Source organism: Drosophila sulfurigaster, chromosome 2L (genome assembly GCF_023558435.1).
Source record: "Drosophila sulfurigaster albostrigata strain 15112-1811.04 chromosome 2L, ASM2355843v2, whole genome shotgun sequence".
NCBI lineage: Eukaryota > Metazoa > Arthropoda > Insecta > Diptera > Drosophilidae > Drosophila > Drosophila sulfurigaster.
In genome coordinates this window covers 21,601,659-21,611,863 of record NC_084881.1, presented here as the reverse complement: position 1 = coordinate 21,611,863, position 10,205 = coordinate 21,601,659, and the positions used below count along the sequence as shown (strand labels likewise).

The 10,205-nt window shown below is 42.2% G+C and overlaps 3 protein-coding genes across 4 annotated transcripts; 1 reads left to right on the top strand and 2 right to left on the bottom strand.

Moving 5' to 3' along the window:
- Nucleotides 1-457: 457 nt before the first annotated feature.
- On the bottom strand, nt 458-4,478 carry LOC133843905 (signal transducing adapter molecule 1). Its single transcript, XM_062277707.1, has 4 exons — nt 4,062-4,478; nt 2,584-2,861; nt 1,282-2,512; nt 458-1,215 (listed from the first exon to the last, which is right to left on the bottom strand). The coding sequence occupies exons 1-4, from the start codon at nt 4,102-4,104 to the stop codon at nt 575-577; spliced, it is 2,193 nt and encodes a 730-aa protein (XP_062133691.1). The 5' UTR covers nt 4,105-4,478; the 3' UTR covers nt 458-574.
- A 206-nt stretch (nt 4,479-4,684) lies between these two features.
- Nucleotides 4,685-6,717, top strand: LOC133844133 (palmitoyltransferase ZDHHC3). Its single transcript, XM_062278027.1, has 3 exons — nt 4,685-5,200; nt 5,259-5,714; nt 5,775-6,717. The coding sequence occupies exons 1-3, from the start codon at nt 5,085-5,087 to the stop codon at nt 6,043-6,045; spliced, it is 843 nt and encodes a 280-aa protein (XP_062134011.1). The 5' UTR covers nt 4,685-5,084; the 3' UTR covers nt 6,046-6,717.
- On the bottom strand, nt 6,629-10,062 carry LOC133843997 (SET domain-containing protein SmydA-8). Of its 2 annotated transcripts, none has more exons than XM_062277904.1 (4): nt 9,591-10,062; nt 7,744-8,073; nt 7,460-7,686; nt 6,629-7,335 (listed from the first exon to the last, which is right to left on the bottom strand). In XM_062277904.1, the coding sequence occupies exons 1-4, from the start codon at nt 9,944-9,946 to the stop codon at nt 6,737-6,739; spliced, it is 1,512 nt and encodes a 503-aa protein (XP_062133888.1). In that variant the 5' UTR covers nt 9,947-10,062; the 3' UTR covers nt 6,629-6,736. The 2 variants fall into 2 exon arrangements, with proteins under 2 accessions (XP_062133888.1, XP_062133807.1); XM_062277823.1 differs by having other exon boundaries at nt 9,068-9,730.
- Between the last annotated feature and the right edge of the window lie 143 nt (nt 10,063-10,205).

Here is a 10,205-nt window from a genome sequence, read left to right as displayed (position 1 = left end):
TAATCAGCATTGGAGGCCGATCAACATTTTAATTTTTTTGTTGCGTAATGTTTGCATAATGAATGTGATTCGTTTTGCTTGTTTTTCTTTTTTTTTATGTTATAATAATATAATTATAATAGTACAATAAACATAATACATAATAGTTATAGTGAATTCTTCTTGCAACTCAATTCTTCCCTCTCCTTTTGCTTTTTGCTCAATTAATTGAGTCATATATAATATATCGAATATTTATATGGTATTATATATATATATATCGTATAAATAGATTTAAAACATTTGAATTTTGCATTTCTCCTGCTCTCGCTCCTATTTTAAAAATTTAGTTCGTGGCGCTAATTCAATCATATTTGCCAAATTATTAAGGAGATATTCAATTGACAAAAAATGGATAACATAAAATTTTTGTAAATTTTATGTAGTAGATTAGATGATAAGAAAAAACAACTCAACATGTGAATAAATATTTAAAGGTAAAACATAAATTTCATTAAGGATTACATTGATTGATTTGGGGATTTAGTTGGCAAATTAAAGCGTACCAGTTTGAAAATTGAGTTTGAAAACGGTTTTACCGCTGTTGCTGATAGATAGGAATGTTATTTTTGACGGCATCGTTTTGAAGATGATAACCAGGTGCTGCCGCTGCTGCTGTTGCCGGCGGCATGCCTCCCAGATGCGTCATCGACATGGCTGCCATTTGCTGTTGCAGCTGACTAAATTGATCGTTGTGATTGTTTTGTGGTGGTTGCTGTTGCTGTGATGGTAGCTGCTGCTGCTGTTGCTGTGCAGCCATATAACTCTGTGTAACTGGAGGTGCTCCATTTGGTGCATAAAACTGTGGCGGCTGCGCTGTGGCGCCTGCCGGCAAATAAGCCTGTGGCAAAGGCGCCTGCTGTGGTGGTTGCTGCTGCTGCTGCTGTGGTTGCTGTTGTTGTTGTTGCAATGGAATTTGCTGTTGATGCTGAGGGGACATGTAAGCGTGTGGTAGCGATTGTGGCTGCTGTTGGATTTGTGTGGCTGCAGGTGGCACCGCGGCAAATTGCGGAGGAAGATTGGCTGGCAATTGTTGTTGCTGCTGCTGCTGCTGTTGCTGTTGAAGTTGATCTGCAGGCATTGGCATGTGGTAGTTGGTAGGTGGTTGCTGAGGATTAACTGCTGTGGGCTGGCCGTTGTACAAGGGCTGGGGATGAGTGGGATGAGGCGGCAATGCTGCAATCGAACAAGAAAATTCGTTAACAATTCATTAAACAAATGGATTTCGCCAATGTAACTTACAGTTCAACTGCGGCGCATGTCCATTCTGATACGGCATTGGATATCCAGCCACAGGCGGTGCTACAGTTGTGGGCGGTGGCGCATTGCTGGGCTGTGGCCCGGCATACGGCAGCGAATGCATGCCCGGGTATGCCGAATGTTGAGCAGGCGGAAAGCCTACACCATTGGGATAACCAGGTGCTCCATAAATCGCAGCACCAGGAAATCCGCCAGGCATAAAACCTCCAGCTGGAACAGGGCCACCAAATTGAGCAGCCGCTGCTCGGTCATCACGCATGAGTCGATGATACAGGTTGATAGATTCGACTAGATCCGAGGAAAGCTGCGTTAGCTGAGCATGCTTGCGATCCACACGCTCCAGTTCGGCGTCGATAAGCGGCCCCATTTGATGCACCTGCTGCTCAAGTTGCAGCATTTCTTCGCTATCTTGCGAGGGATCCTCGGGATTGGCCTCGTGCAACAGATGCAGCAATCGATCGATTTTGGCCTCATCGATTTCCACCGGCTGTGCGGCAGCTGCTTCAGTCTTTTGTTGCAACAATAGGGCTGCGGCCGCTTCCCCCTCGGCTGCAGCAGCTGCGGCCTGCTTTTGGGCATTATTTTTATGCTGTTGATTGATGTCCAGTCGCTCAGGATCAACGGACAAATCGGCAGTGACAAAATTGGAGGGAAACAGACCCTCTCCATTGTCATTGTAGCCCTTCCACCAGTTGGCATCGCTGTCGTCCTGCACCTGAATAATATCGCCAGCAAGGAAGGTTAACTCGTTCTCCTCGGCAGCCTCAAAGTCGTACAAGGCCCGTACAGTTCGTGTAGAAGCTGTAGCACCAGCATTTCCATTTCCATTGCCATTGCTGGACGTGGACACGTTCGATACCGAGTTGCCGCCAAACGAGGGATACAACGAGGGATAGGCACTGCTGGTGGTTGATGAAGCAGCTTTTGAGGCTGTATGCTGCTGCTTTGGGCTGCTTTTGCTGTCCTTAAGCGACAGCTCAATGGCCTTGGCAATGTCATCCTGCTCCTGCTGGCTACTGACCACATTTGGATCCTTGGCCAAACTTAATGCGGCAGCTTTGGCTGCTGCTGATTTGCCGCTGCTCTTGTCATTCAGATTACTAAAGTCATGTCCCTCGATCCGTAGCTTGGTATACAGCGAGGGTATCAGATTAAGTTCTGGATCATTCTTAAAATCATTCTCTGCCCAATTCTTCAGCACTTGTCGCATTTTCTGAAAAACAAAATAAAGGGAAATATTTAGAATCAATATCGAATAACATCTGGACAGCATTTCAAACTTACCAATGAGACTTTGGGCTGCGCTTTGCCGAGTAGACGTCTAAACTCGGTCTCGAAATCACGAGATGCAACCTCCAGGTGAAATGGCTTGCCACAATTGTTGGCACACGAGTCGAGCAAAACAATCGCTTGCATCACAACATGAGGATCAGTGTGACCCATGCGTCGCATCACCGCCTTCAGGCAATCCTTGGCCAAACGTGGATTATTTGTCACCTTGTCGCATACATCGAGTATGAGGGACCAATTCTCACTTGTATTCGTCTCGCTGGTGGCCTTTTCTGTGGACAACAAATTGTTAGTCGAGTTTATCGGCATAAAATAATGAAAGGAAACAGAGGAGCAACAAAGAAAAGCCAAACAGAGCAACGACTTGTGTTACTTTATTTGCTTATCAATCGAAATGGGAATTGGTAATGCGAATGGGAATTGAATACGAAAGCATTGTTGACTCATAGCGACAGCTATGAAAAGCGATAAGAATCGCAATAAATCCAAACCATAATCAATACTATATTTCGCAAATTGCTTTCAAACAAAATGCTAATATCGCATAAATTAGGTATTCTAGTCATAATCATCTTTTATTTTTATTGTGAGTCTAATTTGAAGCATTTTAATCCATTTTACTAATACAAATTTGTAGTAAATAAGAGAAAATTTTGGGCTGACCCAGTTTGATTAAGGTTTTTCCCCAAATTCTGATTGAAATTTCATTAGAAATTTTAATTGTTCATCGAATTTTATTTTTAAATTTAAATTTTAAAAGTGTATGGGTTGAAATTCATGCAGGTTTAAATTTTACTCGAGATTTGTTTTATTATAATTGTTTTTATTTTTTTTGTACAAGTAGAAACTTAAAAAATAATACTATCATAAATTTAATATGTAGTTCGTTATTTTAATTGCAATTTAAGATTAAACATTGAAAAGCAGTTCCTAAAAGTATTCTTGGAACTGTCTGCGCTGTCAAGTTCTGAATGTAATTATAAATTTATTTCAATTTAATGTCTCAGCGAGCAGACGAGAGTTTTGTTATTATGTTCAAATGATTGACAGTGGGCAGGGGTTGCCAAGGGAGGTTGATAGGGGGTGGTAACTCGGTTTGAACTCAAGGTCAGCGACAGCAAGTCGAAACTTTAAAAGAAGTTCAATGAACAGACGCAGCATCCCGAACTGAGCATGTGACTTGAATTTCATTTCGTTTTCATTTTCTTTGTTTGATGTTGTTGTTCGTTTTGTTGTTGTTGAGTGGATCTTTGTGTCTGCGTCTTGTGAACGTAAGAAGGGGGCGCTAAGCAGATTAGATAAAGCAAGACCAGGAGCAACTAATAATAATAACAAGTGTGACCAATGACAGTTTGTTAATTTTTAAGACAAGGCGAGACAGGAGACAGGTGTGACCAATTCCATTTGTTATTTGAAAGTGGGAGTTGAAGTGGGAGGGAGACATAGAGCAAGGAGAAGACAATGAAACTTACCCACATCGGCGTCGAATGGCGACGATTGTCCAAATATACCCATTTTATTTTATCACAAACGTGCACTCCACTGCCCTTTATTTAATTGTTTATTTATTTTAATTGTATAGAAAATTGCGTCGTCTTGTTTAGGCCGTCGCAGTAGTTATTGTTGTTTTTGTAGTTTGCACTTCTTGCACTTGCACTATTTGTGTCGTGTTTTCTTTTTCCTCTGCTACGCAATCGATTTTCATGCGTCAGCAAAACACACAAATGCACATAATTTATTGTATTCCTCAATTGAAATCCACCACAAAGGTAAGCTTGTATTAACTTCTTTTTTTTAAGGTAATTTGCATCAATTTAATCAAAATTGAATAAGAGATTTGCTGAGCAAGCACAGTTTTTCCATAGCTTTTGTGTAAAAAATGACTAATAAATTGAGTGACCAGACGCTTAAAGTCGAAGTATACTATATAATTGGCACTAAGTTTGTGTAGTGGTCACACTGATAATACAATGTCATATATCGATAAATATGAACTATCGTTGCACAGACAACTGCGTGATATTACCCTTATTTATTAATTTAAAATTATGTTTCGCACCTTAATTCTACTTTTATTGATTTCTTATAATTTGGAACAAATAAGTAAATTTAAATGATTTGTTTTGTTCAATTTAAAATTGACTCACAAGTTGTAACGTGTAAGAGCGCCGCTATTCACTCAACGTATCAAGCAATTTGTAACGTGTTTGGCCTACACACAAAATTCAGGGTGAAAAATTTGTAATCGAAAAATAGCAACAAATAAATGAACGCAGCAAAAAGAAAACAAAATGAAACAATAAATTCAATTAGAAAAAGAAAGTATTAACGAGTGGCAAGTGGTGTTAAACGTTGGAGCTGCTGCTAGCAGCAGAGCTGCGTTCAATTTGAATGGAAAGGGACAGCAGCAAAAAAAGAGGAAGACAGCTTCGATTTGTAATTCAATTACGAGTAGAAAAAAAAACATAGAACAAAGTATCAAATAGTCAATAATTATGGTTTTCATACGTGATCCGTGTGGCATTGCTTGCCTCATTGTCACCTATGGCGCCGTGATCTATGCGGATTATGTGGTCATGCGTTGGATTATTCTCACAACGATGCCAGTCAGGTAAGTTTTGGCAGTAAAAAAAAAGGATAAACCATTGCTAATTATTAAATGTTTATAGCATCTGGGCACCGTTCCATGTGGTGCTCTTCAATACGGTTGTCTTTCTGCTGGGCATGTCGCATCTGAAGGCAGTGTTCTCCGATCCCGGCATTGTGCCGCTGCCCGCCAATCGTCTCGACTTCTCTGATCTTCACACCACAAACGCGGGCAACATTAAAACCGGGAATGGCAATGGGAATGGACATGGCAGCGAGTGGACCGTGTGCACCCGTTGCGAAACATATCGTCCACCGCGTGCCCATCATTGTCGCATCTGCAAGCGTTGCATACGTCGCATGGATCATCATTGTCCGTGGATCAACAACTGTGTCGGCGAGCGCAATCAAAAGTATTTTCTGCAATTCCTCGTTTATGTGGGCATCCTATCGCTGTACTCAGTGGCCTTGATACTGGGCTCTTGGATTGCACCGTGCACGGAGTGCAATCAGAATGTCATTGAATCGCAGCTACGCATGTAAATTGCTAAAATGATTTCTTTACTTTATGCCTGTATTAATTGCCAAATCTCTTGTAGGATTCATTCGGTCATTTTGCTGCTGGAGTCGGCGCTCTTTGGACTCTTTGTCACGGCCATTATGGTGGATCAACTGCATGCCATACTCTATGATGAGACGGCCGTCGAGGCGATACAACAGAAGGGCGCCTATAGGCCAAATCGACGCAAATATCAGCTGCTCGCTGATGTGTTTGGACGAGGCCATCCTGCGTTGTGGCTGCTGCCCTGCGCCAGCCTCAATCACGCCTCCCGCTATCATGACACGCCGCTGCTGAGTCACGATGTCTAAGATAACACAGTGATAAAAACCAAAACTCATCATTCTGCTTTGTCTTTTTTTTTTTAGTTTTTATAGTCAAGTCCAGTTTTTGTGTTGTTGTTTAATTGTATTATACGCATTATTTAATTAACACTTTAGTTGATAATTAATTGCATACTCAACAGAACAAACAAAAATTGGAACAGCAACAGATACTTGATATTTTTTTAACAAAGACTCTGTATTTTTCTCTAGACCAGATATGTACCAAGCTATATATACATATATATATATATATAGGTAAATATATATAACTAACTGTGTGTATGTGTGTGCAACTAAAACATAATATCAACTCAAAGCATTTAAGCAAATTCATATACCAAAAACAAAGCAAAAGCAGCATAAACATTTAAAAGCCAGCTCATATTATAAGTTTTGTCAAATTGTTTTAAATGTTTGTCTTTAATTTTACATGTGAATTGGCCAATTCCAGCTGTATAAACAATTGTATTTAGTTTACTCTGTACTGTAGTTGTTAATTTTTAAGTTGGCCAACGAGAAGTTGTCACAAAACAAAAGCCTTAATCTGCAATTATTTATGATGATCGTGTGTGTGTCACTCCAACAATCCAAAACACAAAAAGAAAACTCAGCTCTCCAATAAAGCTAACGATATACATATTTGAATTAAGTACAAAATCGCCAGTTGTGTTTGCCATTATTCCAACTGATTGCCCAATCCCTCCACGCTCGCCGTTAGCTGTTGCAACGCCTGCCTCGCCACGCCACAAAGGATTCCCTCCTGGGAACTTGGATCCTCATGCTGCAATATTTCCACACACTCCTTCAGCAAATCGATGGCTTCTACAAGACGCGAACGCAAGTCGGCGCCACTCAAACGACTCGCAATGAAGCCACTCTTGGCCAGCAGCACCAGCGGCACATGAAACTCATAGAGATTCATTGCTCTCGCCCGGCTTAGACCCGGCTCAAAGTGATCCAGCACCTTCAACACTTCGCGACATAGTTGCGCCTTGCGTTCGAGCAGCTGATCCGTTAGTTGCACCATCTCGTAGCCCTGCACACGGCCGTACATCTCGATGAGCAGCTGCCTCAGGCCGGTGGCAATGTAGTGCGACGGATGCAACAGCGATTTGTACTTGCGCAACAGACGCTCTGCTTCCTCCAGTCGCTTGGCGCCCATCTCCAGCGACTGCACCGCGTTCACCTCCAGCTGCAGTGCGTCCACAATTTGTCGCACTTCCTCGCTGCTGCTGCTGTTGTCACAGGCGCGACAGCTCCAGATGGTATCCTGGGCTGAAAGGGGAAATATTTTATGATTAGAAGCATCAATAAATGAATTTTATAAAATTTAAGATCTAAGATATAAATGAGTAAATAAAATATATCTCCAAAAGACTGCATCTGTCTCTCAACTCACCTGTGGGCTGCTTGGGCAGTAGCCAACCCTCGGTGCACTGACCACACTTCAAGCTGGAGAAGTGCGTCTGCAGCTCGGAGGCATCGAGGCAGCGATCGCAGCTGCAGTTGAAGTATTTGCCTTCGCGCAGATGCGACTGTCGCTGCACAGTGCCGTCCAAAGTGTAGGTATAGCTATGCTGCAACTGCTGTCCCGCCTCCAGAGGCACCATGGCTCTTAAGCGGATTCTGCAGAGCATTAAAAGCAGATTAATACCTGATAATCAAGGCAGAAACTTTGCTTACTTGTAACCATCGCTGGGATGAATGCTGCGTGCCGTGTTGGGCACACAATTGTGTGCCAGGATGCCAGTGTAGGGATACAGACAGCGCAGTGGATATCCTTGGGTGGTGCGTGCCTCGAAAGCGTTCACCTCAAGTATGCCCACCACCTGCATGATCAACTCTTCACTAAAACGCTTGGCCAACTTGCAAGGACCTCGAAGATATTGTGCGATATTCACGCGATCCGCATGCCACAAATCCGCATTCGCGCGTCGCTGCTGCTCGTGATGCTCCATGGGCGCCACTTCCTCCAGCCATCGTTCCGGCTGTGCCTCCTTGGCTAACAACACTCTGTTAATGATTTGATTTGTTTTAGTTTCTCGAAATGTAACGTTTTGTGCCACCACTGTTATGTTAACTTAACATTTGTTGTGCTTTTCAGTCAACAGCAGCTGCTTAAGCTGAGATTAACTTAGCAGCTGTTGACATCTTAACAGCAGCAGCTTGGCAAATTTGTTATTAGGTCGATTAACAAGCCAAATTTAAGCTTTTGTTTGTGAATACAAATTTTAAGCTTTGTTGTTTTTTACAAATTTAGAACTTGGCATTAAAAAACCCTTTTAATTTACGATAATTTATCTGTCTTTAAAGAAGCTGCTTAACTTAAATTCATCATTTTAAAAGATGTTGGACATTTGATAAGGAGCAAGTTTAAATCATTTTAACAATATAAATTTAAATGTTATATAGTTTAAATATGTTAATATTCATAACAAAATGTTTTTCGTGATATGCAACTTAAAACCATACAATTTTATAAATAAGAATCGCAATCATTATATTATTTTTTATGGATTTTCTCAACGATAATGTTTAATCTTTTCATTTAAAGTCTATTTAAAGTTTATGATTTAATTATTAGAAAATAACAGCAAATATTAATTATAATATAACTTTAGTATTAATTAATTTTAATAAAAAATGTTAATGTTAATGCCATTTTGTATCAAGATCATTTACTTAACATTTCTGCTTTCAGCCAGATTTGTTGACATTTCAACAGCAGCAGCTTAACACTCGCTGCTTAATGCACTATGTTAGTTAACAGCAGCACTTAAACCTATGTTACGCTCACTTTGCCAGCTCAGCTCAAAATGCAAATTCGATTCCTTTGCATGCCACTGTTACTGTTAACCGCTTCACTTTAACAGTTTTGCATGCGTATGTTAACTGCGCTGCTTGAACAGCGGTATAACATGAAATGCATCCGCAAACTCGGAGGTATAAAAACACATAAATCAAAAATATATCGACACAATTCATCACAGCTATTTTTGGCTTGCACCTCAGTGGCATGATGCAGTCCAGTTGAGGGCATTGCTCGGTGCCCGTTGGCAGTTCAAAGAAACGCGCCTTGGCCGCCTTGAACACGCCACATTCCAGCTGCAAATGCAAATTGTTTGCCACATCCTCCGAGTTGCAGGCGGAGCACAAAGGCCAGCCACATTGGCTGCACCGTTCCACGTTGTGCGGTGCATAGCAGGCAAGGCACAAGATGCTACTGTTGCCACACTTCGGCCCAATGGCCAGTGGGAGCTCCTCGACAAGCAGTTGACCACCTTGCCGCACTGCGTCGCGGGCAATCAGATAGCGTCCGTAGAGCGGACTCCATTCAACTGCCGTTAGATTGAATGGCAACGAAGGCATCCCGTTGACTGCTGTCATTATGAGGTATAATTCTTGGCAAGTACCTCAAACGATGCCTTGGAATGGGAGCAACAAATGCTTCTTGGCACCCGTTCAACTGTCAGCATTATTTGAGTGGTTCCGCACCTGCACACCCCGCCCCGCGCTGTCCCTAGACTAACCTCAATGCTGTTATGCAATCCAATTGCGGGCAGACGCTATCCTCGCCAACATTGCCGGCAAATGTGACGCGCGCTTTGGCAAACACTTCGCATTCGCCGCGGTGATCTCCGCCAGCTACATCGGCACAATTGCCGCACAACGGCCAATCGCAGAGCTCACAACGATCGCCGTCTCCGTCGCCATCCTCCCCGAAATCCAAATAGCGATAGCAGCCAAGACAAACGATGCCGCTGTCGCGTTTGGGGCCGTAGGCAAAGGGCAGCTCCTCAACAACGATGTCGCCTTGCTGCACTGCCTCCGTTGTGGCCAGACAACGGCCGTAGACTGCATCGTGCTCCAGACGCGCTTTCAACATGACGCCCGCTGCCTTGCCAGCACTTTAATCGATTGCACTGCGAGTTTTTGATTGAATTCTGTACACAGAGAACAATCGTTAGGGAGAGCGTGGCTAAATATAGATCAATAAACTAAACAAGGCACATTTGCTATGATTCTGATGCGTCACATGCGTCACAAACAATCACTTCCGTCAACAAAACTACAAATATTTGTTTATTAAACAATTTTCCTTCTATTACATTACATTAGCAAAATTTGTACGTTACAAATACGTT